Source organism: Trichomonas vaginalis, chromosome II (genome assembly GCF_026262505.1).
Source record: "Trichomonas vaginalis G3 chromosome II, whole genome shotgun sequence".
In the NCBI taxonomy this organism is placed as follows: Eukaryota; Parabasalia; order Trichomonadida; family Trichomonadidae; genus Trichomonas; species Trichomonas vaginalis.
In genome coordinates this window covers 7,396,708-7,423,248 of record NC_067204.1, presented here as the reverse complement: position 1 = coordinate 7,423,248, position 26,541 = coordinate 7,396,708, and the positions used below count along the sequence as shown (strand labels likewise).

Genomic DNA, 26,541 nt, shown 5'->3' with positions numbered 1-26,541 from the left:
ATAGTAAAATGGGTTTCTTTGGAAGAATAGGAAACTTCTTTCGAAATGTTGGAAGAGGTATATGGAATGGAATAAAAACCGTAGGAAGAGGAATTTGGAACGGAGTCAAAAATATTGGTAAAAGAGTAGGTCAGTTCGTTGGTATTATACCTAAAGACCCTGAACCAGAAGAACAAGCTCCTGTTATACAACAGCCTGAACCTGCACCACAGTCAAGTTGGCAACCAAATCCAACACCTCAACCGTATTAAAATTATATTTTTACCGTTCGATAGTAGTTGTATATGAAACTAAGTTCTAAGTAAAACGCGTGGTATAATGGAATTATTCTCTTTCTTCCATCTGTAGTAAACCATACTTGAAAGTCTGAAATACTTCCACTTGGTGGTTCATATAGCTTTGTAGGTTTTTCGTAAAAGTCATTTGCCAAGCATAAAAAAGAGTTTTGTGCGCCAGAAAATGAAGCATGAACTATAATAGCATCTTGGTCGAAAACATTTTCATATGTTCCATTAGGGTTTTCGACTTCATAAAAGTTCGGGTGTACTGGATATTCTGCAGGCTGATTTAACATCCTCAAAAATCTATACCATGCCAAGTTGTTATATTTTGTAGAAATATAAACGTCTTCTCCAAGGTCTTCTATTCTATTGATTTTAACAGTTGCATTTTTCCTGTCATATATAATATCGAGATGGTACTCTCCTTCGTCAATGTTGTACTGTTTTGCATATTCGAGATAGATATCGTTTATTTTTTCTTGAAAAGCTTGAAGAGTTGTTTCTAAATTTACAAGCAAATTCACTTGTAAAAGTTTTCCCTGTTCAAATTTCTCATACGTATGTTTTTCTTTGTTATAGTATCGAACTTCAAAAGCGACCGTAAATGGGAAACCATGTATGGCTTCTGAAATGAACTTCATTCTACGAAAGCCAATAGCTTTTGTGACGGATGGGTCTCTTAACCATCTAAGTGGGTAGTCAAAACGATAGCCTTCATGCTTTACGGTCTCTGTCTCAAACTTTTGACCTACGTTAGTAAAAAGTTCATCTAATGGTTTAGTTGTAGCAACTCTTGAATTTTCTTTTTCTATTGAAAGCATATTTTATCTAGAATAAAAATGTCGAAAGAAACAGCGTCTATGAGAGAAATACAACACAACCGACAACTCATTTTGCAAGCTCTAAATAAGAACACAACAAACTTTTCAAACTATTCTAAGATATCTGAGTCATTGAAAGAAGGAAACTTAAAACTGACGATAAACCCAATGACAGACGAGTTTCTGTTTCAAGACAGTAAGAACCATACTGTTTGTATAAATCCAACAAAAAGAACTTTAAACGAGAAACCTATAGATGAACTTCTTTTGAAAGCAGATGTTGACAACAAAGCTGACAAAGAGTATGTCATTGAAAAAGTTCAAGAAGAACATGACAGAGCAGATGCAACATATGCAACAAAAGCAGATGTTAACAACAAAGCTGACAAAGAGTATGTCATTGAAAAAGTTCAAGAAGAACATGACAGAGCAGATGCAACATATGCAACGAAAGAACATACTCATCCTGAACTAGCAGACAAAACATATGTTGACAATAAAATGTCAAGTGAAGTGACAAGAGCTGAAAACGAATATTCTAAAAAGACTCATACACATACCATTGCAAATATTACAAACTTACAAGAAACCTTAAACAGGAAAAGTGACGTTGGACATACACACGATTTCTTCGCAACTGTTGGTATAGAAAATATTGCAGGAACGGTTGAAGAACCTGATGGAACTGGTGGGGATGTATTAAATTGGAAACCTCCTAACTTTCCACAAGGTTTAACATCGGATGAAGACATAACAACGATGAAATACACTAGATGTAGAAATGTTTTTGTCATGGAGGATGAAAACAAAGTTAAATTCACTGCTCAAGATTTATATGACAACAAAGCTGACAAAACATATGTTAACGATGAGTTAGATAAAAAAGCTGACAAAACAGAGCTTCAAACGTTAAAGACAGAAATACTTCAAACACTATATCCTATAGGTTCTATTTACACGTCAATGAACTCTACCAAACCAGAAGTAGTACTTGGTCTCGGAACTTGGACTCAAATAGTCGACAGGTTTTTGTATTGTGCAAACTCTTCAAAGGAAACAGGTGGAAGTAAAACGATTTCAGGTGCAAATTTACCTGCGCACAGTCACTACATAAATTTAAGTACATCTGAAGCAGGTTTGCATAGTCATAGATTTTGGGATTGGTCAGGAATGACAAAAGGTAAAGGATATGATGTTAAAGAGGACGTTAAGTTTGCTATAAATTGTTACTGGAGTAACACTGAGGTAGGAGGAAGCCATACACATCGCGTTTCAGGGTATACGCAAACAACGGGACAAAGTAAAGACTACATGCCACCTTACATGACAGTTTACGCATGGTATAGAAATGCTTAGTCGTCATTTTCAACTTCTTTAGCATATTCGTCAGGAGTTGTCTTATATTTGTTAGGAACTGTCTTTGAAAGTATACCACCTTGAACTTTGACAAGTTTGAAACGAGGTCTGACAATAGTAGTTTTATCTTCTGCTTGCAGTCTGTACATTTTGCCATGTTTGCCTAAAACTTCATAATATTCTCTTGTATACTTTCTTCTATTTTTACGAACACGAATGTGAGTACCTGTCGGGTTCCCATTGTTGTCATAGTCAATAGTATTTTCATATGGGTCGCGTTTAGGTATTTCTATTTTTACTTTGTCACCTTTCTTAAGTTTGAAGCCTGGCATTCTTTCTTGTTTGTCTCTTTTGACTAAATTGTTAAATATATAGTCTTTCTCTAAGTCAGGGTTGTTTTTCATTTCTTCGGGGGAGTGGTTTCCCAAACCTTTTTGTTTACGGGTATTGTAAATATTTAAAACTTGTCTCATCTTTGCCATGGAGAAGTGTCTGTACTTGTCGTCATATGACATTTCATTTGCTTCACCACCTTGTGGTTGGTTTAAGTCTCTTAAGATTTTTATACAACTGTCAATGACACCAAGAGCAGAATGGTTTTGGTCGACAATGAAATATTGGTTTACATTTTTTGAACGCAGATAGTTTTTAATATCATCTGATTTGAAAGAACTTTCACAGTCAGATGTCAGTTTTGTTGGATGGTATTTGTCAACGAATATTGTCAAAGCAGTTTTCACATCTAAAATATTTTTGGACCATAATGGTATGGCTTCACAGTATCTTGTGTTTTGACCGACAAATATTAGCCAGTATGGTGGTCCATCTTCTCTATACCTCGGAATGTTTTCCAAGATATCCATAAACCAAGCATTTGGTGTTGAACTAAAGATTTTTATCATGAGTGCTTTCTTTGTTGCCTTAGAAACATAGGGGTCCTTGTTTGGATTCGTCATTTTTTAACCCATAAGAAATGGGTTTATTTGGCGCATTAGCAGGAGTTGCATCTAGATTTTTACCCGCAGTGGGAACAATAGCCAGAGGTGTATTTGGAGTTGGAAGGAAGATTTTGAGTACATTAGGTATACTTAAAGAGAAAGCACAACCTATTATACAAACTGTACAGAAAGGTTGGGATGTAGCACGAGATGCAGCAAATCTTATTCCAAATCCTGAAACAAGAGGAAAAGTTCAAGGATGGATGGACAATGTAGGAAGACAAGCAGGAAACTATTATAACAAAGCAAATGACTACTATAACCAAGCAGGACACTATATGGACCAAGGTGAAAGATTCTTTAACAGAGGATATAACCATGCACAACAATGGGTAAACAATAACCAACCTCAACCGCCTCAAACGTGGGGAATGTAAAATTTTTAACTAGGATGAAATGAACAATACAGCATTGAGACAAATGGGTTCAAGATGGATTTGTCGACTTCCAGCAGTTACACAACGTGTTTGTCAAGTTCTTCCTATACCTCAGGAAGTTTTAGACCGACTTAAAAAACAACAACAACCAGTTGAAAACAAACCAAACTAAAATTTTTTACTGAGATGAAATGACCGAAGAAGTTGAAACGGTAGATTTGACACCACAAACAAAAAGTTCAGAACCATTGTCAAAACCTGTCAAAGAACTTACAGATGAAGAGAAAAATTCAATAATAGAAAGTGCCAGGTCTGGAAATACAAACCCTAACTATAAAGTCACTTTTCATAGAAATGGAACGGCTAGTATCTCAAAAAAGAAACAGACTCTCACAAATAAAATATTGAAGTCTGAAGGAGCTTTCGAGACAACAGATGGAAAAGTTTACTTCACTGACCAACAGTTCATTATAGAACATCTCATTGACTTAGAGTCGAAATATTCTAAACTTTACAACAAACACAAAAAGTTGAAAGGAAAACAAAAACAAATGGCATATGATATTTATGAAGATGTTGACGACACAACTGTTCCTGCAGGTGAGGTAAAGTCAGAGGAACCGAAAAGTGACGAAAAACCAATAGAAGAAGGGAAGCCAAAAACTGAAGATAAACCAAAACCAAAGGTTAGTTTCAATACTAAACCAAGTCAACCTTCATTAGCTGGTATGGGTTGGCGTCAAAGACTTATGGCAGCCGGTGGTTATGTAAAGTAAAGAAAAAAACATTTTTTTATTTTTATAAAAATGCCCCATATAGAATGGATAGAAAATCTGCTAGAATAAAAGCAGAGTTGCAAAGATATGGTTGGAAAGTTTCGAAGAATTTTAAATATAGGAAGGGAAGACCCATAAAAGTCTATGACAAATTGTCTGGTCTTCGCTACGAAATGGAATTGGAAACAGCACGCGCAAATTATCCAAACAGACTAGAGAGGTTAGAAGAAGAACGTCTTATGGACATGCCTTTCGATGTTTCTGAACCGCAAGTTGAAGGACACGACGGCTTTGCCAGATTCTATTGGAAACATGACGAACAATTGTATCCTTTGAGAAGGAAAAAAGGAAAAGGTGAAGACAAACATGCTCCCATGGAAAGAACAAGATATGCATATGAAAAGTACCGTGAAGTTAGAAGTCAAATTACATCTGGTCGAACCTTTACAGTAAACTTTGACGAAGGAAAGAACAAAGAAGGCTTCATGGGAGTACTTGCTGCCATACAAGACGGAAATAAGAAAGGATACAATCTCAGACTAACCGTAACAGATTTGGACGGTCACATTTACTATGCACATGGCAATGTCACAACAGCCGCACAACTTCTTGACGCTTTCAAGACTACAAAGAGAGAACAAATGTTTGACTCCGACTCAGACATTTTGAATGCAATTGAAGGAATTGCAAGTGTAAAATTTGAATGGTACCAACCTAACCCTCAAGCAGTCAGACAACATGCTGGATACTTCCCGTTCATAAATAAGTCTGACATTGACTTGACAAGGTATGGAATTTACAATTCAATTGAAACAATTGTCAATGAACCTTGTATTCTTACATGTCTCAGGAACTCTGGTCTTGTTACAGATGAGAAGATGAAGTATCTTGAGTCATGTGTGAAGACAAGGTACATTCTTAGAGGTCAATTGGCAAAAGTTGCACCGTTGGCAAATGTCAATATCCGAGTCAACATACCTACAGCTAAAGGTTCTTCACATGACGACTATGTTGTTGACAAAGACTTACCATGGTTGAAGATTGTAATTGTCCACAACCACTTCATGTTGAACGAAAGTCTTACAAACCCATTGTTCGGAAAAGGCAAGTGCAACATTGTCAGAGCTGTTAACATTCTTTTCGAGAAAGGTTTGTTGGAACCAATTCCAGATGACAAGCTGACAGAAACTTTTGTACCAAAAGACGAAACAAACTTTTCATTGTTAGCAAGACCAAAAGTTGTTCCAGACAAAGTTCTAGTACAAAAGAAGTACACAATTCCAAAAGGAGTTGGATTGTTCGGATACCAACCTGAACCAGAAGAACTTCCAATGAGGTTGCAAGAACTTCAAGATGCTATAAACAAACTTCCATTGAGACATCCAATTGACGTCAAATTGTATTGGAGAGCATCTGAGTTAGGTCAGAAGGTTTTATATGAAACAGGTTGCTTCGACGATGTTTATGAGATAACAGGAGAAGTTTCTCAGAAGATAAGAGACTCACTTGAATTTCCACAAACTGGACCAATTGGTTGCGACAAGTTCGACTCAGATGAAAAGATATACTATGTCGACCTTAACGCTGCATACATGAGGTTTGTCCAATATATCCCGACTGGAATTCCAAACGAAGATGGTGAGTTCCCGGGAAGGAACTATACAGTTGGAAAAGTCATACAACAACTGTATGATATTAGGAAAGCTTCAAACCCCAAACTTGCAATGACACTCAAATTGCTTATGAATTCGACATGGGGATATTCCATTAAGAAACCTCAAGAGATGAAGAGTAAACACTATGAGAAGGTCGACAACTTTGTTGAAAGGTTCTCCCCTTTTGTTTTGAAGTACGAATTCACTCAAGGTCAAAGTGGCTTAGTAACCACATTAAAACCTATTGTCGAACATTGGTCTTACCCTCAGTTCGCAAAGGCAGTCCTTGACAACTACAACAAATTCTTCTCCGAAGTTAAATCCAAAGTGAAGGTTTACTATGAGAACATCGATGCGCTCATGACGAACGAAGAAGGCTATAACAAACTCATTGAAATGGGAATGGTCGGTGAAAAGATGGGTCAATTCAAATTGGACAAAATTTTCACCGAAGTTCATGTCCTCTCCAAGCGTAAGTACTGGGGTGTTAAAGAAGATGGTGAAATAGTTAAACATTGCATGAAGTAAAAACGTTTTTCAAAAAAGTGACATTTTTAAATGGCGTACATCCCTGAGCGCTTCGTCCAGTTCAACCAAATGTTGGTCTCGGACCCAGGCAAGAGATATTCCAGGCTCGAACTCAACCGTCTCTTCAAAGAATGGATTGAAGACTACAGAGGAGACGAGTGGTTGACAATTGAATTTGCTCGGGCTTGGAATTGCTACAGAAGGGTCTTAGACGTGGACCCAAGACTCACGTACAGAGGTTGGGATGTGGTCTTCACATTCCAAAATTGGTACCAATACCAAAAATAAAAACTTAAATTTACTTGGGGTTTCCCCCTAAAATAAATTTTTTTACTCTTAGAACCACTCGAGGTTCTCCTTACGGTTGTTGAGCTTGTCACCGTCAATGTGTCTGACCTTCGTCTTCTTGTCTGGATTTGGAACCCATTGAATTGCGACAAGCTTGCCCATGGAGATTGAACCGCGATCCGAAGGTTAAGGTTCAAGTGTCCCAAGTTGTTGAGGACTGGGGTAAGAAACCTTGCCTGTCTCCTTGTTGCGGATTTGGTATGGGTAGGGTTGGGAAATTTCGTAAGCGTCATCGGCAACAAGGGTTGCCCAAACTTCCTCTTCTTCGTGTTTCTCTTCTTCCTCTTCTTCCTCTTCTTCCTCGACAATTCCTTCTTCAATTTGGTACTCACGAAGTACGGTGTTGCATGTTCTGTCCTTTCCGAGTACCTTCCAGATGGCGTCTATCTCTTCGAAGAAACGGTAGATGAGTCTGGCAAGGTCTCGGTTCTCTCTCTCGTAATTGCGCAACGATTCTGAGAAATCGTTCAGGCATTTCTCATTGGAAGCTTGGTTCATGAGGAACTCACCTTTAAGTTCCTTCATCTCTGTCATAAGACTACTTTGGAGAGTCTTAATGGTGTTTGTCAGATGAGCTTTCAAATTCATAATTTGAAGTTGAACTGGGCGCTTGTCTGGCAACCTTGAAAGGACATCTTCCATTGAGTTTGGCCTCGGTGCTTGTTCGGACATCGAAAAAATGAAGTGGTTTGAGAATGACGGTTTTACTTCAAAAAGCTGGTTATGACAGTTAAGTCATACAACAAGTTTAAAATAATATCTTGTTCTTCTTCTGAACGTTTGTTGTCTCTTCCGATAAAAGTTTCGAACATGAGAACCAAAAAACGTTTTTTGAGATTGCGGAAGAGTTCAGGCAAACGTTCATATTCTGGATATGTTGGGAGCAGTTCGAAACATCTGAGCTGACTTTCGGACAAAATTGGGACAATGTCAGAAAATTCATCTTTGGTCGGACTGCTTGAAGGTAAGTCCCTTACATGTAAGTAGCTCTGGTAAAGTCTTCTCATTTCTGCTAACTTTTGGAGTATAGCTTCGTAGTTTAGAAGTTTTAATTTTAATTGTCTTATTCCACTCTTGACATCTAAACGGTAACTATCCATGAGGTCAAGAGTAGCTTTGGTAGCTTTAAGTGGAGCTATCTCTTCTTTGACTTGTGCAATTTTGGTTGCAATTGTGGTTTGAGCTCCTTCAAGTTCGCCGTCTATGTCGTTCTCAACACCTTCAACCATAGCTTGAAACTCTTCATCGGTCCATTGAGTTTGGTGTGGGACGAATTTAACTTGCTTCATTCAAAAAATGAAAAAAATGTTTTTACTCTAAACATGCCATATAGATGGCTATAAGTGCTTTGTTATATGACTTCTTCTTCACATGAGTCTTTGGCAACTTGAGAGTTCTTGTTGGAGTTGGGTCTGGAATTTCAATTCTCTCTCGAGCGCGCATTCCCCACTGTCCTTCTTGCCACCATAAACTGTGTATTGACCGAACTTGCATTTGCAGGAAGACCGGTCACTACAAGGTTCACAGTTGAAATAGTTGTACTCATACCTGGTGAGTACGAGTGTGAGTAAAAACATAAAAAAAGTGAGTTAAAATGAGATGTTTACTGAACTGGCTGAATGTCGCCTTCACAGGTTATGTAGAACGGCTGACCAGAGAAGTGAAGGAGACCCTTGAGAATTTGGTTCATTCTTGGGAAAGGGTTCTCTCTGTTTGGAAGTAGTATCCAAGGACGCTTGGCAAAGAACTTTATAATGGCTTCCTTCTTTGCTTGCTTTATGTCGTCGAAAGGAGTGCCTTCTGGTACCTCAATTGGAATTCCAGTCGAAATCTCGAGAGTCAAGGCAGCCCTTCCCGTTATCCAACCGTTAACAAGTTTGCCTTTTACATTCTGCCTGAGGAAGTCTTTAACAAGCTCGTTAATTTCAATTAGGTAAATTGCCTCGTCGGTAGGTTCGACCTCGACCATTGCTACTGTCAGAAAAAGTACTGCTACTGTCAGAAAAAGTACTGCTACTGTCAGTAAAAGTACTGCTACTGTCAGTAAAAGTACTGCTACTGTCAGAAAAAGTACTGCTACTGTCAGTAAAAGTACTGCTACTGTCAGTAAAAAGGAAAATTTGAGAGGGTTTTCGACGATAAAGTACTGCTACTGTCAGTAAAAGTACTGCTACTGTCAGTAAAAGTACTGCTACTGTCAGAAAAAGTACTGCTACTGTCAGTAAAAGTACTGCTACTGTCAGAAAAAGTACTGCTACTGTCAGTAAAAGTACTGCTACTGTCAGTAAAAGTACTGCTAGTAGCAGAGATTTTTATCGTTGTGGTCCGACGGTTAAGCCACAAACGGATGACTGACGTCCCACCAACCGAGTCCATTCCCAAACCAGAGGAACCTAAAGAACCACAACAGTCTCCTCAGCAACCTCAGTTCCAGCAAGTACCTCCGAATTACTACCAATTTCCACCTCAAGGTTACTACCCACCACAAGGCTTCCCGAACTACCCTCCTCAGCCTATGCCTTACTTCCCCAACCCTTGGTTGTTCCAGCAAGCTCCACCCCAGCAATTCCAATTCCAATCTCAATCGAAGAGAGACCAAGACTTCGAAGAAGGTCTGAACCGCTTACGCAAAGAGTATGCTACAGCTCCAATGGAAGACGACAGGCTTTCAGTCTCTTCCCTCAAATCGACCGATTCGACTCGTACCACAGATTCGGTTCGTGACCGTGAGAGACTACCTCAAGCAGTCTGAGAGACTCTTCATCCTACAACCATTTACAGTTGGAGCTCTCAAGAACATGCGCAATTACGAAGGTCAGACACCAGCTGGAGACCGCAAAACAGACGTACTCGCAAGAGCCGTCCAGCTCGTCAAAACAAAGACGGAGATAGTCGACTTCATACTTGCAGCTTGCCCTTACAAGTAAAAAAATAAACAATTACGAATTAAACTTTTTACTCTTTCTTTTCTGAGTTGTTTAGAGCTGGTTTCTCTTGTAGAAACCTTTCGTACTCTTCCATGGTCATGTAATTGCGAATTTGGTACGCAATTCCAGGTTCGTTGTTTTTGAACCTGATGTATGTAACGCTTCCATCCTCCTCAGGGAAGTAAGCTGCTAACATCTGACCAAGTTTTCTCGGTGACTCGGAGCTCATAAAAATGTCACTTTTTAAACGTTAAGTTTTTAGTCTTATTTTACCCTTTGTTTACCCTTTGTTTGTCAAGGTAGTATTGGAGTGCAATTTCTCCAAATTCTCTGTGTCGGAGTTCTTCAGCATTTTCCAAGGTGTACCTGGAGAACTCAAAGAAGTTGTCAAGAACATACTGCCATGCTGCTCTTCTGAGTTCGTCAGTATTTTGGAAGTGTTGCACCTTCGAGTCTTCGGACATAAAAAAATGACACTTTTTCTATTAAACCGTTTTGGCATTTCTCATGAGTGAGTATAGTTCTGCCGAACCATTGGAAGAGAAGAAGTACCCTTGCTGGCAAAAGATAAAAATAGTTGCCTTAGTTGTCATTGCAATTGTACTCGTAATTGAATTCATTGTACTTCTCTTCACGTACCTAAAACTCAAGGACGGCATATGCTTTGCGAAGAGATATCCTTACTAAGACTCAAACACTTACATTTTTCAAGCTTGTCTTGAAACAATTTGAACTTTGTTTGCGTAGATATGAATTCTGAAAGAAGTATGAGGGTCTTGTATGACTTTGTACTTCTCCCATAGTTCATGTCTGTCAAACTTACCTGCCATGGACTCTTTCATAAGTTCCATGAAATCGTCTTCGGACAATCCGGGGAAAAGTATTATGTCAGTCAGTATTCTCTTAACATCCTTACTTAAACTCTTTGCTGTCTGTACACAAATGACAACTGAGATGTTAAAGTGTCTGAGCTTCTTAAGAATTCGACACATGTCTTGTTCTCTATTCTTTAACAAAGGATGAGAGCAAATCATCTAAGATAAGAAGACATCTGTGAGGGTAAGTCTTCCAATCGTAAGATTGCAATTTCTTCGAAATGTATTCTATCTCTTTCTGTTTGTTTCTGAAGTGTTTTTGTCTAATATTCTCTGCATTTCCTCATTAGGTCTTTAAACTTAGAATTTATATACTCATTTATAGCATTATACTTCAAAACTCTTCTTTGGTACTTCTTTATCCAATCTAACAACTCAGTATCCTTTATACATACTAACTTAGACTTCTTTATAATATCTTTGAACGAATTGACGGTTTGGTCAAATTGACCAGAAGTCGAACAAATAACAACTAACTCATAGAATGGGTTCTTCTCATCTAGTTCTTGTTGTTGTGCAGCCATTTTAAGATAAGTGAAAGTCTTACCCGACCCAGGTGGTGCAATTAGACCTGTTATACCATTCTGAGCAAATAAGAACTTTTCATGTATAGGCTTTATCTGAGCATTTTCTAACTTCCTCTTGTTCTTGTTTAAAACATTCTCAAATTTCTTGTCAATGTCAGCAAACTTTTTTTCTAACATATTTTTAGAAAAATTAAAATTTTTATCTTTTAGAAAATGTCTAGCGATTTCGCTATCTATATTCGAGACAAGCTTTTTGACAGCAAAACATCTGTCGACCATAAAATCTTACATAGTGTAAACAAGAAAGGTGAATTTGTTCTAAAGTTCTGTTTCTGGGAATATGACAAGAACCATAAAACATTACAAAGAGCAGTCTTAAAATTTGTCAATGACAGACTTGTTGACAGAGATGACGCCGATTGGAAAGATGAAGTCCAACAAAAGTTCTTAGAATGCAAAGAAGACACATGCGCTGTTCTTGAAGATGAAATAGAAAACAGAATAGATGAGCTATTAAAGGACAAAGAACTTTTACATAAATATGGTTCTGAGAAATTTGACATATCTCCACCAGAGAAGAAGAAGAAAGAAAAGAAAGAGAAAAAAGTAGAAGAGAAGAAAGAACCTGAACCAGTTCCAGAGAAAAAGAAATTTGACATGTAAAAATAAAATTTTATTTTTAGAACATTCCTGGGTCAATGTCAATGTTCTCTTCCTCTTTAGGAGTAAACACTGGCTTAGACTCTAATAGCTTTTTACCCAATATACCTTGAACTTCTACAACTTTAGACTCATAATATTCATAGTCGTCTGTCTTCTTTGGTTCATAAGGTATAACAAGTTTGTATGCTTTGCCTTCTTTAAGGTTTGAGAACCTTCTGTCAAAACTTTCTTTGACTGTTAACAAACCTTCTATGTCTAAGTCTTCAAATTTCGCACCATTTTTAGTCACAATAGCAAACTTAACTGGTTCGATGTTCCAAACTTTGCTGAATGAAGACTTTTCAAAATGGTAGAAGTAAACATTCAAATATGTGAATGGGTCTAGTTCTTCTTTAAGTCCTGACATGTACTTGTTTACTGAAATATATTTCGTCATCTTTTCTATCGGATAAAAAAATATTTTTTTTAAAATTTACTCAGAAAAAATTTTCTTTGTATATACACCATTCTGAACATCTAAAAGACTTTTGACATTTGCCAAGAATGTTCGTTTAGACGCTGGCATATAACCATACTCTTGACAATATTGTTTATATTCATTATATATTGACCATTCATCTAAACACTCAAAGTCGCTTTCTTCTATGAACAGTTCATATACACTCTTGTTTGCTTCTAACAATGTTTGTCTCTCTTCGGTATGTGGAATTTGTCTTGGATTGAACTTTGAAATATCTAATGTCATAAAATATGAGAACAAGTGGTTGTAAAAGTCAGATGTCAAAGTTTCTGCTAAGTCGTCAAAATATTCTGTATCTTGCATATGAGAATCTGACGTTCTGACAACTACATATCTTCTGTCAGAACTTTCTAACTTCATCGGAACAGCATTGTTTGAAACCATAACGAAGTTTGCAACATTTTCACAAACTCTTTGGTCTTTATATTTTCTTTCAACAACTCCAACTTTGTCTGTTATAAGACTCTTCAAAGCATCTGAGTTCAAAACTTTTGTTGTATCTATACTTTGAAGTTCATTGCAAACTATAAGTTTCATATTCTCTATTGAGGAGTTAAACTTGCCACAGATGTTTTCTAAGTTTGTCATATTCGGATTCGAATAACCTTCTAACAGTTTGCACAAAATATCTGTAAAGAAAGTATTCTTACCAGTTCCTTGTTTTCCAATTATAATGAGAGCAGTTTCATTTTTAGCACTTGGATGTTGTAAGATATTTGCAAACCAACATAAGATATACTCATAGACTCTTTCGTTTCCATTGCATATAATTTCTTTGACATGGTCTAACCAAGCTTCTATAATACTGTGTTTCCATTCTACTTGTTCGTATTTATATCCAGTGAAGATAGAATAGAAGTTTGGAGAAGGTGTATAGAACTTTATACCTCGAACTGAAAAATCTTCTAACTTTGACAATAAGATATCCCAAGCATCTAACATCTTCATTCCAACTTGTACAACTTTTATTTTCTTAAGTTTCTGTCTACATTCTTGTTCAGACACTATTGTTGCTCTTGGTTTGTTAAAGACAACATCCCATTCTTTCATGACATAACATTCTGGGGCAGAGTCAACATAAATGACTAAACGTTTCAAATTCTCGACTGCTTTGTTATAGTCTCTAAATGGACACATATTTCTGAATGCTTGGAAGTCATAAAAATCTGAAACATCTATTCTGTACATTTTTATAAAAATAAAAAAAATATTTTTTTTATTCTTGACTTTGTTGTTCCATTTGTTGCATTTGTTGTTCTTGAGCTATTTGTTGTTGAAGTTGTTCTTGTAATACAATACTTTCACCAGTTGCATCTTCCAATTCGAAACTTTCTGCCGTCATTGACAAATACATAGGACATAAAAGTTTTACAGGAACAAAGTTTGCGTCAACTAATGTCAACGTTATACTTGCCAAAGTGTTTGAGTTCACTAAGGTTGAAAATTCTGCATTCGAATGAACAATAGGCAAACCAGCAGAGAAAGTATTGTTTATACGCATAAGTATCTTTTGGTCATAATAGTTTCTGTCGACATTCGAATAACACTTTGAACCTAAGTTTGAAACAATATATAAGATTGGTGTGCTTAATGTCAATGGAATAGACATTCCTTGTATGACACCTTTTCCTGTTATAGGAAACTGTTGGTAGTAAAAACCAGAAATAAGTTTTGTATTATAGCTCATATCGTTTATAGTAAACTCAGTCGGACATCCAAACATAATGAAACCTGCTCTAGTTGCAGCACATGTTACACCCGTACTTAAAGTATTAAATAAGTCAACAAAACCTGTTGGTGGTATATCTGAGTAAGTATCTTCAAAGGAGTATTTTTTACCATTCACAACAATAAAGTCTTCTGGTGTCAAAAGAGCAAAACAGGCTTTAGTCGTCATTGTGTTTAAGGTTAGTTTACAATATCGTCCTTGAGGACTTTGTAAGTTTGTTGTTATAGAATTATATGACTCAGGGTTTTTAGTCGTAATAGTATAAACCATTATGTCTTCTGCCATTTACTTAGCAAATAAATTTTAATGAAATGTTGTGGTCGTCAAATATTTTTATAACGTCTGGGAAACTATATTTTAAGTTCAACGTTTCACCTCCTTTCATAACGTATATCTTGTCAATGACATTATATGAAACACCACAGCAACCAATGTCGGGTTCTATTTCTTTGATGTTTATATCGTCTGCCTCTGTCAAAAGTTTCAATAGTTCTTTCAAAACTTCATGAGGTGCAATGACATATGAGTTCACTTTTACAGGGTTGTGTTCGACCAAGTTTAACATTATACTTAAAGCTTGACAAATCTTCTCCTGAGTTTGAAGTTTGTCTTTCAGTTGTTGGTAGTCGTTTCGAATATCTGCAACAGAACTTAAGTCTCTGTTAACTTCAGGATATGTTGGTTCTTTTACAGGAACAATTGTTATACCATCTTCGTCTTCGTATGGTTTCCCCACTTCAACATCTCTGTCTTTGACATTGACAATAACACTTTGACTGTTTGTTTGAGTTGGTGAATTTAACTTCACATCTGCCACCGCCATTAAACCTTTTGAAACACTTACGCTTCTATTTTTCGGAAATGACATTTTACTTAGAATAAAAAGATGGACGTATTCGGATATCTTATTGAATGGAAGCAGAACAAAGTTTATACTCACAAACAATACAAATACATTGACAGAATAGTTCTTTACACAAAAAATGGAAAATGTTATAGAATAGCAGTCTTTGCTGAACCAAAATATTTTCATAAAGCAAAGAAAGTTGGTATAACTGAAATGGTGAAAGTTCTTGAAGCAGACAAAAATATAACTTCAAAACTGACCGATATTACTAAAGGAAAGTTTATAATACAATATTATGTCAAAACTGGCGTACTGTCAATATTTGACGGAGAGAAGTCAGTTCAAGAACAACTTACTGACCTGCTGCCAAAATCTGCTCGATGGAAGCTGTCGTTATGCCAATCTGAGGAGCCCCAGCAGGTTTCATCGAACGAATCTTCAAAAGAGCATCTTCCGTGAAAAGTGCTATTGGTTTTGTAAACTTCTTTGCTCTCAATTCATCTGGACCGTCTCTGTCACCAGTATATTGTATTTGAACTGTACCAACAGTTGAAATACCACCCATAAAGTCTTCTGAGTCAGCAAATGGAATGCCAAGCCAAAAGTTTGAACGGTCTCCATTTGTATATTGAGTTTTTTGACCTCCTGTATGAGTCCATACTTTCACATATGGCATAATAGAACTTTGCATTTCAGGGTTAATAGTTGTTGTGAAGTTGTTGTTAAAGTTCATAGCATCTAATGTCAAGTTGTATGACCTCATATCCTCAACTGTAGAATATTCTTCTCTTGGATAATATTTGCCATCTATGTTTATATGATATTTAATACCAGGGTTGTAGAAACAAGAATAGTCATTTATAGTTCGTCTGAACAGTACAAACATAGTATCTGCATGTTTCATTGCAGTTGTTAAAGCAATATCTGTTCTTGCACCTGCGGCTCCTGGATTTTGGTTTCCAACTTCACCTGCAAAGTCTTTGACAGATATTTGGTGTATAGGGAACATAAGTGGAACTGCAATATATTTGGCAGCTAAAGCATTTGAAATATCTGGGTCCAACATATAAACGGCAAGTCTGCTTTCTATTCTCTTGCATTCAAATTTTTCGCATGTGAACTTAACTGGGTCCCAAGCAGTTCCAGCAGCATTGAAATAATAGTTTACTTCATTGTTGAAGTTTGAGAAACCAAAGTCTAAGTCAACTTTGTCTTTGCAAAATTCGGCGAATGACGTTTGATTTGTTCCCTTTACGTCTGTAATAGTGAATGGGTCTTGTGTTGGTGCAATGACTAAGTTATTTTTGCTTGGAGTAAGTTCGATAGAAATTTTTCCTGCCCAGTTTGGTAAGTATCTTAAGAACCTAAAGATGAGGAAAGATGACAAAGGAACTCTAAGTTTCAGTTTTACTTTAGTGGCAGCAGTTCCATCTGAACCAGAAAGGTTAACATAAACTCCTGGAACGTTAGGGTCAAGTCTTCTTATTTTCTCAATAGTTGCATACTGGTCTGTTTGTTCTCTAGCTTGTGGTTGTACTGAGTTTCTTAAAGCGAACCATTCATAGTTTGCCCATGTTACTGTTTGAACTAAGTCAGAGTTAGAATATATCTTATATCCCATAAAAACTTCTGGAGCATATTGGTATCCGACATAGAAAATACCATTGCAACCTTTCTTACCTCTCAAGTCAGCAGAAGGTTTTATTTCAATGTCTTGTTCCACGTATAAGAATGAGTTGTCAATAGAAATAATGTGAAACCTGTCGCAAGCAATATCTACTGTTGTTGAAGAACCTTCTCCAAACTCACCTACGTTTCCATAAGAAACAGCAGTTGTATATTCGTAAGTTCCAGGAACTATTTCTGACCTTCTAATGGCATTGTCGCATTCGTTATACCATTCGGAAACATTTCCGTTCATGGCATCCAAAACTGTTGGCGTTATATTCTGAGCGGCGTACATTTCATATGGGTAAAAATATAGAATAGTTGGATTTATATGTCATAATAGAACCCACTCGGACCAAGCTTTACTTTCTTCCTGACTGAGTTTTTAACTGAATCTTTAACTCTTCTTTTTCCTTCATTGCCACTACTTTCACTAGATGAAGTTACTTCTTCACTACTTTCACTTTGTTCTACTCTTCTCTTCTTCTTTGGTGTCGCTTTTGGTAACTTGCCCTCTGCTTCAAGTTGTAGCATCTTTGCCTCATGTTCACCTAGTATGTTGTAAATTTCCCATGTCCTTTTTGCCTTTGGGCTCTGGTCGCCCATCTCAGGTAACCTATATCCTAGAAAGATTTTGTCATAGTTTGTATTTGAGTCTTCGCTTATTGTTTGCATGACTCTTTCCTGAGTTTCCGGTTCAAGCTCTTCAAATATAGCTTGTCCATATGGAATAAGCTCGTTTCCAAATATATGTTTTTGTAGCCATTCTGGTTTTCTTTCCATGTAACCAATAATATCTTTTGTGAATGGGAAAGCTTTTACCCAACGTTTCAGTCTTGCGTCATTTATTTCTGTAGTTGGTTTTATTTTGTCATGGAACATGTTTTTCAATACTAACATTTCATTTGGTACTGTCCATTTGAGTTTTCTTAAATATTCATCCCTTCTCAGTTCATTGTCTGCAAAGTAAGTTTTTATGACATTTTGCAAACTTTCGTTTGCAAGGTCATGTACAATAGGTTCTCTTCCTTCTCTCTCCCTAACTTTCTTTCTAAACTCTTCACCAAATATACCATCTCTATGGTTCTGTGTAGTTCTTTGAGATAAATGTTCTAGAACGTCAGGTGTTATATTTCCCTCAGCCATGTTCATTTCATACCGGTCCAAAATATCTGCATCTTTCATATCTTTCAATGGCATTAAAGCCGCGCTGAAAATACCAGTTATATCTGGTTCACCATTCACTTCCATTGCGTCTACAACTTCTTGGAATTGAGGTTGTAAGTTTATGAACCACCTATCCGGATTAGCTTTATGACCCCATCTCATTGTAGTTCCATAGTCTGCAGAAACAAAAGTAGGTTTGTTTCCATATTGGTTAGGTTCTGAATGAACTTTAAACAATGTTTCATTTCTATATGTTTTGTTGAAATTTAACCTTTTATTTTCACCGAGTTCAGCCAAAGATTGAACGTTATATGGTCGTAAGTAAAAAGGATTATTGTATTTGCGTACATTTTCTTTCAGTACTTCCATTCTATGCTGAATATTTTCATCTGATGTTGGAGTCTTTTGTATGTCGGTGAACATTTTTCGATATTCTTCTACTATGTCAGCCGAATTTTTCTTAGGCTCTTGGAAAGATTCCATATTCACCTCATACTCTTGTTGAGGGTCAAGATTTTTCGGCTGTTCCAAATCTTCATCTAGTTCTGTGAAGTTAGTTTCCAAAGGAGGAACTTGTTCGTTTCCTTCAGGCTCTTCTAGCTGTTGTTGCTGAACTATTTCTTCCATGTCTGGTTGTATCTGAACTTCTTCCTGTTGAGTTTCTTGTACCTCATCTGCTGGCATTTCATATATTCCGAGACCGTTTTTAACAAGTTCCCTATCTAAGTCATCCGGACTCATAAACCTTTCTTCTTTCGTTCCGTCTCTATTTTTTACGCGTTTCATGAAGAGAGTTGAATTATCATTTAGCTCTGACATCAAATATCTCGGAGTAAATTCATCCATGTCATTTGGATGATATGCTATTAAATCATATCCCTTTGCGAGCTTGTATTTTCCAGGTTTGAGATTATATCCGATTTTATGCTGAACCATAAAGCTAAATAGGTTCGGGTCAGTATTTCCTTCCTTGAACTTTCTAATAGCTTCTTTATATCTGTCACTAAAGTCAAGAGTATCTGGGTAACCATAATCTTCCTTAAGCATTTTTAAGAATTCTTGGTTTCCTTTTTCTCTACTTCTTTTATGTCTTTGCTCTGTTTGTGGTTGTTGTTGTGCAGGGTTTTGAACTGTTGGTTGCTGTGCTGGTTGTGGAGGTGGTTGTTGTGCTGGTTTTGGTTGTGGTGCAGGTGCTGGATTTTGAACTGTTGGTTTTGGTTGTTGTTGTTGTGCTGGATTTTGAACTGTTGGTTGTTGTGTTGGTTTTGGTGCATGCCTGTGTCTGTGTCCATGTGACGATGTAAATGTTTTAGGTAGTCCTGGTGCAGGTGCTTCTCTTGGAGTGTTTGGTGGTATATAAGTTCCACCAGCTGGCACATATGTTCCATCTGCAGCATAATGTCCTACCTGACTTTTCATTCTTAAGAAAGCATTTACTAGGTCTGTTTTGGTCTGTTGTAACTCTTTTTCTTGACTTTCCACGACAGCTGCTCTAACGGCATCATAGGCACTTTGAACTGCCTGTCTCGTTGCTGCATCTGTTATTTTCGTCATATTTTGTGCTACTTCTCTTAACTCTTTGTCGAAACCTTCAGACTTCAGTTTCTTTCCAGATGAGAAGTCGTTCACTAGTTTCACCTTACTATGAAGAGCTTCGAAGGCATTCTTAAAGTCAGCATTCATTAAAGCTTCATTTGAACTGTCTTCATCCGCTTGTATTTTTGTCCTTATTGACCCTATAAGTTGGGCTGCTTTAGCGTTGGCTTGGGCATCTAACCAGTCATTATTAGCTTTTATAATATCTGCGCTTTTCATTGCCTTTTGCATGGCTGCGTCGTTATTTTTACTTTCTTGTGCTAAGTTTTCATACTGTACGGTTTGGTTTTGCAACTGTAAAAGTTTTTCTGCCTTTACATTTGCTTCAACTTCTTTTTTATACTCATCGCTATCCATATATGTCTTCATGGCTTTTTGTTTTATCTCTTCATCTTTCAGTACTTTATATTGAGTAGTATGGTTTTTCAAATTTATAACATCTTGTTCCATTTTTGCTACTTCTGCTGCTTTTTCTGACACTTTTTCGCATATTCCTCTGTACTTAGTTCTTTCAGTTGTTCTTCTTTCTTCTTTTTCTCTACGTTTAACTCATTGAGTTTCTTTGTCTGTCTGTCATATTCTAGTTTCTTTTCGTTTTCACTTATTTGTTTCTGTATGTCTATGTTTGACTTTTTGACATCTGTTATTTGATTTTTGAGTGAACTCAAATTCATTTGACTTTGAGGGTTATAAGCTGTTCCGTCTGCAGCTCCACCATAGCCTGCCATTTTCGCTAAAAGTGCCGCTCTTAAACCTCCACTCTGTGCACCAATAACTCGGTTTAAAAGCATAGGGTTGCTTGACATTTGTTGCAACATAGTGGGGTCATTCATCATTTGTTGTTGCAACTGTTGTTGTGGTGTCAGTTTTACTATTGGATGTTTCAATGCTCCCTTCCTCTTACGTATATTCTTACGTAGCTTACGTGGCATTTTAAGTGAAGTTAAAAGGCGGTTTTTGACAGATGTTTATATGACACTTTTTGTTCAGCACAAAAAACTACTCGGTCAAAGTGTTGTCAGTTTTGTAAAATAACCGTCCTATCTCATTCTATAAGGGGGAAAGGCTTCTCAAAGTATACTTCCTTGGAACGCCTGTAACTTTTCCTGTAGCGATGATAGACCCTTGCTTGTCCGGACAAAGTTATACTATTTTGAGTGCTCTACAAAAAAGTCAACGGCGACGACTCTCAAAAACAGTTGTGTAAAAAGTTTTACCGTTGGACAAAAAAGTATATATAGAAAACAAAAAACGTTTATAGTTCATTCAATATTTGAGATAAACCGTTTTTCCAACGGTAACTATTAAATAAAATAAAAAATAGAGGGAGTTACCGTTGACGAAAACGGTTCATCTCAAATATTTAAATATCTGCCTTTTTTGGTCAGTTCATTTTTATCTAATGGAAGCCAACGCTGTTAACCACAATTCAAACATTAACAATTCTCAACCGCTAACCAAAGCCAAAGCCCCACTCACCTCAATATAATATCTTTACATCTACTCTTATTTCCAAAGAACGGTAACGGCGGTTTTGTAAAATTCATTTATATATAATAATAAAAATGTTTTTACCCGAAAAGTGACAGAAAAGTGACAAAACATGAAAACATATATAATTTGTGAAAAGTGACATATTATATAATGTTTTCGACCCAGAAGAAGGCTTCTTCCCAGAAGCAATGGAGGAGGAAGAAGAGGAGGAGGAAATACAAGACTCTATCCAAGAAGAGTCCTCCGAATTCACACCAGAAGACTAACAATTTTCCGAATAAAAACTTCATTTATACTAAACATCTTCGGGGCTAGAGGGCGCAACGCGCCTGGAAGCCCTCCGAATAAAAACTTCATTTATACTAAACATCTTCGGGGCTAGAGGGCGCAACGCGCCTGGAAGCCCCACTACCTTTTTTAGATTGTATTTAATAATTATTGTGTAGATATTCGGATGGAAGAATCAATATTATTCTGAAGCGAAGAACATACTGAAAAAATTCTCAAATGTGACATTTTTTACCGTATTCAATCAATGTATTTAGAAACAATGATAAGTTCATTCGTGCTTTAATAGGCTCATTGGATGGTTCTGACGAAAAAATCAAAAAATCAGACATTTTTTAGGGCGGTCTAGAACGATAATTTTGTGATTGTGTGGTTGTAGATCCAAATTTGAACAACCCTTAAAACGAGGAATCTTGAAATTTCGAAATAGTTTAGTCGGTTTTTGCATTTTTAAAATGTTAGTCACCTTTCTCCTTCCAAAGTGAAAAAAAAATGTTTAAAATATAAAAAGAATTTTTATTCGCATAGGCGACAAACAAGGATTTATAAATAAATAATGGGGCTTTGAGTATTGATCTGAATTGAATCAGATAATTAGCCGTAAAAAATCTTCTAATAACGATTTCTCATGCATGAAAGATGGCTATGAGTGGCGTTAATGAGGGCGTTTGATAATTGGAGTTGAACATAAAATTTGGAGATCTTAATTTTTGAGAATTTTGGTGCGATCTTACTGGTACAAGCAAGAGTATGGAAGGAGATTGAACTGAGAAAAAAACTAGAGCATGCAAAAGAATCATGCTACAGCTTAGTTGAATGTCATTTATGCAAATAAAAATATCTTTTTCAAATTTCAAACAAATTTTTGCCACTTTTTGAAAGAAGATAAGGTAACAAACATTTTAAAATGCAAAACCTAGACTTAAACTATGCCGAAATGTGAGCTCACCGTTACGATTTTTTCTTTTTTTGGGGGCTCGCAAGCTCGCCCCCAAAGAAAAAACCGTAACAGTGACTAACATTTAGGAAAAATTTTCGAGCGAATTATATTTGTTTTCATATTTTAGGGATGCAAATTTGGACGATAATTCGAGTTTAGGAAGATAAATTCGAGTGCGTTTTTATTTTTTTGGCTCTAAAAAAAAATACGGCTACAATTTCAAATAGAATGTGCAGTTTCTCAGAAACATTATACACCGGAGCGAAGAGAGTAAGAGATATAAATCAAATAAATGAAAATTTACAAATAATAAAAATAAAAAATATATATATGAGTAAAAAGTTATGGAGACATTTGGTAAACATAGATAGTTCCATTTTGTGTTCCCAATCCGAAAAGAGGCAACAAAAGATGGAAAGCGCAAACAGTCTTTCCAGTAACCTTTGTGAAATTAGCCAAAACGTTTCCAGAGTGGTCAATAATGAAAGGAGACTTATCTTCCGGACTCATGATCAACAAAGGATACAAAGGATGCGCTGCGAAAGAAAACAGTTTTTCATCCTTCTTCCAGACAGGATTAATCAACTTCTCTTGTACAGAATCATCCCACATGTCAACGAATCCTCCTGCAGAAGCAACGAAGAATTTTGTATTTTTAGTGATCATGTCATTCCAATATTGGACTCCCAAAACTGGCAATTTCGGATGTGGTGCCAAAACTAAGTCGAAATTCGATCCATCTTTCGTTGCTTCAATTTCTCTGACAACACCATTTTCGCAGCCACTGACGAAATGATTTGATTTGTGTGGATGGCAGTTAATTGATGTTGTGCATGTCTGTGCTCCTGTGTCAACAACTGAGCTGATCTTCAATGATTTCATGTCCCATTTGTGAACAACAGAATTACATGTCGTGTAAACAACGAATGGTTCATTTGCAACAGCGATCAAGACATTTTCATTGAAGGAATCTTCATCATCTGATGATTCTTCTTCACTGTTTTCATCAATCTTCTTCGCGAGACGTGGCTGGCAACAGAAAGTGCAACTCAATGTTTCATTAGGAGGTGTCCAAAGATGAATGCATCTGTCTGATGTTGCGAAGAGAATCTCTGGATATCCACGCCATTCAACAACATGTAAGTCTGTGATATATCCACGATTCACTGTGATTGATGATTTCTTTTGATCGTGGATGAAGAAAACTTGTTTCTTCGTTGAACAAGAAACACCTAAACTGTCCTTGTCGAAACAAATTTTCGTGATTTCTTCATCACATAACTTGACTTCCGTTGTTTGCGTGAATGTCATTGACCTCGTGATTGTCTCCATCGAAGCAGGTGGTAATGATTTCTTCTGGTTGGAAGGAGCAGGCTTAGCAGGTTGTGTTGGCGCTTGCCATTCTCTTCTGTCAACTAAATCGTGCAAACAAATTTCATGGAGAGATTCGTTCTGATCGATATTTGCGAATGAAAAATGTTCTTCTTCGAATTCTTCAGCATCTTCGCCACCATAACTCATCACTCCGCCAATGAAATGTTCGCCTTTGAATGAAGATGGCCCTGAACTGAAATCCTCGTTCTTGTTTGCATCATTGTATTCTTTTCTTGAACGCAAAATATACTTCAAAACTCTTGTTGCCAAACTAGAAACACTTGGATGAGGATCTTCCGCGTATTGGTTCAACAAAGACATTGCAATTGCGTATGCGCGGTTGATGAACTGTTTCATGTGGACATTGTCGTCAACAGCTTGGAAGAACAACCCATTAGGTTTGTCGAATAAACTCAAATTGTATTTCTGGCCAAAACAACTCTTCACAGTTTGGTCGAAAGAATTTGCCTGGAAAACGAAATTTGAGTTAACAATCACACTTTCTGAGTAGTTCTCAAACGAAGTGACGAACTTCTTCAAGAGAAGAACGAAATGGAATCTAACTAAATAAGAAGCATCAGCTATAACAGGCAATGCCAAAAACAACAATTGTCCATTGACATTGCATTCAAATGGTCTCAAGAAACAGGCCAAAGCAGAAAGAGCAGCAACTCTCACTGCAGGAGAAGGAGAGAACAAATGAATGGAACATTGTACGTGTAAACCATTTGACACGTAAACAGTTGGATCAGGAGAATACAAGTGAAAAGCTCTCCTGACAATTAAAAGTAACCATGTTGCTAATAATGGAGAAGCACGGCCGAGTTCTACACGAACTTTGGAAAGGAACTCGAGGGATGTGCACACTTGTTGAAGAGCTTCGTTGCAGATAGCCAATGTCGCGACAATGGCCGCTACAATGGTTCTGGTCGACTCATTCAATGAAGTGTCAAAAATGATGTTCGGAAATTGAGAAGGATCTTTGTCTTTCCTGATTTCGGTTGCGAAATCCGGTTTGTGGTAAAGCAGCGTGAGAACTAAGAAGCAGATCGAATGGAATGCAGGATCAGAAGTATTCCATTCGATCATCTTCACGAACAAAGCGTGAAAAACAATGGCGCTGCAAAATCTTTCAGGATTCATCTCAGGAGAAGCTGCGTATTGTGCGAAAAGAAGAAGTGGCTTCTGGCAATTAGCTTCGTCAGCATAGAACATGTGGAATAACAATGTTAAGTGGTAGGATCTGATCAAATTGTATTGTTTGTTCTTCAAAATCATCGCGAAACTTTGGGCAACGGAATTAAACAAGTCCGAAGTAAAGTTTATGCGTTGGATGGATACAGAACAGATCGCGTTGTCCAAAAGAACGCTCCATTGCTTCCAGAGAGGATGCATCGAAAGATCTGGAAGAGCTGGATGGGTTACGGGGTGGATACGGTATGGACGAAGAAGATACTGCGCAAAGAGAACGTATCTGAAGATAACAGCTGAAGATCTGTCACATCTGAAAATTCTATGGTAAAGATCTTTAGGAAGACCATCGGAAGCGATGGCATCTGCAATAGCGGTAAGAGCTTGCATCAACTGGTTGGGTTCCTTTGGTTTTTCTTGGATTAAATGATCACAGGGAATTTCTGTGGGGAAATTGTTTCCTACAAGGTTTGTCCTGTAGTGCTGTAATAAATGACAGACAATGCCCATCTTAAGAGGTGATAAAATGCAGGAAGAAAGGAAATCTTTTGGTAATCTTGGATCGTCTGGCAGCTGCTCGTTTACATCGGTTGCGCAGATGCAAACCCAGTTCTCCCAGATCTTGTTGTTATCGCGAGCGGCCAATTCTGCGGATGTTTCTTTAAATTGAGGAATAACAACGGCGGCATTGGAACAATCGAAGATAAACCAGGTAGGAGGCATGAGATTACGGAATAAATCAGATATATTGTAAGGTTTGAACTCTGTAGAACGTCTATCAGAGCACCAAATTGTATTCTTTTTAATTACAGGAAATCCATAGCCAATGTAGTGGAATAAAACTCTTCCGCTAACAACTTCTGATCTGATGGACGATAAATTGTTTAATCTGTCTGCATTTGGAGCAATTGAAAAGAAAAATCTGATTTTCTGTCGAATTTGATGATAAGTGTTCTTAAAATATGTTTGTATAGTTGTAGGATATTCGGAAGAGAAAGAATTGTTTGTATTTTGCCAAGCGAAAATTGAAGGAATTTGTTTTGCAAAATCAGAACTAGGTTTTGGAAACTGTTCAAGATGTGCAACATTGACAACAACACACTCGATTGGCTCAATTCGAATAGAATTAATTGGTGTAGTTGGGCAACTGAAATTTTCCAATGAATATTCCTTATCTGATACTCTAATACAGTGCATTGGAGTGTCTGGAGGGTTTAACAGGATTTTGTGCTCATTAAGCATACTTGAAACTTCGGCTGTAAATTCTTGAGATTGAGTTCTCATCGGATTCATTAGGTTTCGAGGGATATCGTCTGGGCCTTCACCATCGGAACTTCCGGAGTTGTATTCATTAACTTTCTTCCCTAAGCTAACGAAATTAACAGCGGAACTCTTTCTCATCATTCAAAAAATTTTTTTTTCACTTTCAATTCTTTGTTGATTCCATCGACATTATATTCTATCCTCCTTTGATAATATTGAAAATCAACTCATGAAAATATTTGCACCTGAATTATCGAATCAAGGCATGTTCTTTGCGTTGGAAAAATTATCAAATTTTATTTATCATGCTAATAACTTGCCATCTCAAGGTA

General features: G+C 37.0%; 21 protein-coding genes and 1 pseudogene across 22 annotated transcripts, besides 1 other annotated feature; 8 read left to right on the top strand and 14 right to left on the bottom strand.

Moving 5' to 3' along the window:
• Positions 1–8: 8 nt before the first annotated feature.
• Positions 9–251, top strand: TVAGG3_0501640 (serine threonine-protein phosphatase family; the record flags this gene model as incomplete). Its single annotated transcript, XM_051236646.1, has 1 exon — positions 9–251. One exon carries the CDS (start codon positions 9–11, stop codon positions 249–251), a length of 243 nt encoding a protein of 80 aa, XP_051094470.1.
• Positions 252–253: 2 nt separating this feature from the next.
• Positions 254–1,102, bottom strand: TVAGG3_0501630 (uncharacterized protein; the record flags this gene model as incomplete). The annotated part of the gene is made up of 1 exon (XM_051236645.1): positions 254–1,102. One exon carries the CDS (start codon positions 1,100–1,102, stop codon positions 254–256), a length of 849 nt encoding a protein of 282 aa, XP_051094469.1.
• A 473-nt stretch (positions 1,103–1,575) lies between these two features.
• Positions 1,576–18,282: a mobile genetic element.
• Positions 3,853–4,005, top strand: TVAGG3_0501620 (uncharacterized protein; the record flags this gene model as incomplete). The annotated part of the gene is made up of 1 exon (XM_051236644.1): positions 3,853–4,005. One exon carries the CDS (start codon positions 3,853–3,855, stop codon positions 4,003–4,005), a length of 153 nt encoding a protein of 50 aa, XP_051094468.1.
• On the top strand, positions 4,385–4,609 carry TVAGG3_0501610 (phage tail repeat-like family; the record flags this gene model as incomplete). The annotated part of the gene is made up of 1 exon (XM_051236643.1): positions 4,385–4,609. The coding sequence occupies one exon, from the start codon at positions 4,385–4,387 to the stop codon at positions 4,607–4,609; it is 225 nt and encodes a 74-aa protein (XP_051094467.1).
• Positions 4,654–4,925, top strand: TVAGG3_0501600 (uncharacterized protein; the record flags this gene model as incomplete). The annotated part of the gene is made up of 1 exon (XM_051236642.1): positions 4,654–4,925. A coding segment is annotated over one exon (272 nt), but the record flags the coding sequence as incomplete, so codon positions are not given.
• On the top strand, positions 6,823–7,080 carry TVAGG3_0501590 (uncharacterized protein; the record flags this gene model as incomplete). The annotated part of the gene is made up of 1 exon (XM_051236641.1): positions 6,823–7,080. The coding sequence occupies one exon, from the start codon at positions 6,823–6,825 to the stop codon at positions 7,078–7,080; it is 258 nt and encodes an 85-aa protein (XP_051094465.1).
• Positions 7,299–7,812, bottom strand: TVAGG3_0501580 (uncharacterized protein; the record flags this gene model as incomplete). The annotated part of the gene is made up of 1 exon (XM_051236640.1): positions 7,299–7,812. A coding segment is annotated over one exon (514 nt), but the record flags the coding sequence as incomplete, so codon positions are not given.
• TVAGG3_0501570 (uncharacterized protein) lies at positions 7,845–8,429 on the bottom strand (the record flags this gene model as incomplete). Its single annotated transcript, XM_051236639.1, has 1 exon — positions 7,845–8,429. The coding sequence occupies one exon, from the start codon at positions 8,427–8,429 to the stop codon at positions 7,845–7,847; it is 585 nt and encodes a 194-aa protein (XP_051094463.1).
• Positions 9,488–9,775, top strand: TVAGG3_0501560 (uncharacterized protein; the record flags this gene model as incomplete). Its single annotated transcript, XM_001294283.2, has 1 exon — positions 9,488–9,775. A coding segment is annotated over one exon (288 nt), but the record flags the coding sequence as incomplete, so codon positions are not given.
• On the top strand, positions 9,791–10,067 carry TVAGG3_0501550 (annotated as a pseudogene). The gene has a single exon. A coding segment is annotated over exon 1 (277 nt).
• Positions 10,096–10,296, bottom strand: TVAGG3_0501540 (uncharacterized protein; the record flags this gene model as incomplete). Its single annotated transcript, XM_051236638.1, has 1 exon — positions 10,096–10,296. The coding sequence occupies one exon, from the start codon at positions 10,294–10,296 to the stop codon at positions 10,096–10,098; it is 201 nt and encodes a 66-aa protein (XP_051094462.1).
• On the bottom strand, positions 11,317–11,646 carry TVAGG3_0501530 (P-loop containing nucleoside triphosphate hydrolases family; the record flags this gene model as incomplete). Its single annotated transcript, XM_051236637.1, has 1 exon — positions 11,317–11,646. A coding segment is annotated over one exon (330 nt), but the record flags the coding sequence as incomplete, so codon positions are not given.
• TVAGG3_0501520 (uncharacterized protein) lies at positions 11,683–12,132 on the top strand (the record flags this gene model as incomplete). Its single annotated transcript, XM_051236636.1, has 1 exon — positions 11,683–12,132. The coding sequence occupies one exon, from the start codon at positions 11,683–11,685 to the stop codon at positions 12,130–12,132; it is 450 nt and encodes a 149-aa protein (XP_051094460.1).
• TVAGG3_0501510 (protein of unknown function, DUF4108 family) lies at positions 12,149–12,568 on the bottom strand (the record flags this gene model as incomplete). The annotated part of the gene is made up of 1 exon (XM_051236635.1): positions 12,149–12,568. One exon carries the CDS (start codon positions 12,566–12,568, stop codon positions 12,149–12,151), a length of 420 nt encoding a protein of 139 aa, XP_051094459.1.
• Positions 13,869–14,666, bottom strand: TVAGG3_0501500 (uncharacterized protein; the record flags this gene model as incomplete). Its single annotated transcript, XM_051236634.1, has 1 exon — positions 13,869–14,666. The coding sequence occupies one exon, from the start codon at positions 14,664–14,666 to the stop codon at positions 13,869–13,871; it is 798 nt and encodes a 265-aa protein (XP_051094458.1).
• On the bottom strand, positions 14,671–15,204 carry TVAGG3_0501490 (protein of unknown function, DUF4106 family; the record flags this gene model as incomplete). Its single annotated transcript, XM_051236633.1, has 1 exon — positions 14,671–15,204. The coding sequence occupies one exon, from the start codon at positions 15,202–15,204 to the stop codon at positions 14,671–14,673; it is 534 nt and encodes a 177-aa protein (XP_051094457.1).
• On the bottom strand, positions 15,581–15,991 carry TVAGG3_0501480 (protein of unknown function, DUF4106 family; the record flags this gene model as incomplete). The annotated part of the gene is made up of 1 exon (XM_051236632.1): positions 15,581–15,991. The coding sequence occupies one exon, from the start codon at positions 15,989–15,991 to the stop codon at positions 15,581–15,583; it is 411 nt and encodes a 136-aa protein (XP_051094456.1).
• TVAGG3_0501470 (protein of unknown function, DUF4106 family) lies at positions 16,113–17,191 on the bottom strand (the record flags this gene model as incomplete). Its single annotated transcript, XM_051236631.1, has 1 exon — positions 16,113–17,191. A coding segment is annotated over one exon (1,079 nt), but the record flags the coding sequence as incomplete, so codon positions are not given.
• On the bottom strand, positions 17,224–17,679 carry TVAGG3_0501460 (protein of unknown function, DUF4106 family; the record flags this gene model as incomplete). Its single annotated transcript, XM_051236630.1, has 1 exon — positions 17,224–17,679. The coding sequence occupies one exon, from the start codon at positions 17,677–17,679 to the stop codon at positions 17,224–17,226; it is 456 nt and encodes a 151-aa protein (XP_051094454.1).
• Positions 18,283–18,795: 513 nt separating the features above from the next.
• TVAGG3_0501440 (protein of unknown function, DUF4106 family) lies at positions 18,796–20,109 on the bottom strand (the record flags this gene model as incomplete). The annotated part of the gene is made up of 1 exon (XM_051236629.1): positions 18,796–20,109. A coding segment is annotated over one exon (1,314 nt), but the record flags the coding sequence as incomplete, so codon positions are not given.
• A 197-nt stretch (positions 20,110–20,306) lies between these two features.
• TVAGG3_0501430 (protein of unknown function, DUF4106 family) lies at positions 20,307–20,591 on the bottom strand (the record flags this gene model as incomplete). Its single annotated transcript, XM_051236628.1, has 1 exon — positions 20,307–20,591. A coding segment is annotated over one exon (285 nt), but the record flags the coding sequence as incomplete, so codon positions are not given.
• Positions 20,592–22,661: 2,070 nt separating this feature from the next.
• TVAGG3_0501420 (regulatory-associateD protein of MTOR family) lies at positions 22,662–26,353 on the bottom strand (the record flags this gene model as incomplete). The annotated part of the gene is made up of 1 exon (XM_001298110.1): positions 22,724–26,350. The coding sequence occupies one exon, from the start codon at positions 26,348–26,350 to the stop codon at positions 22,724–22,726; it is 3,627 nt and encodes a 1,208-aa protein (XP_001298111.1).
• Between the last annotated feature and the right edge of the window lie 188 nt (positions 26,354–26,541).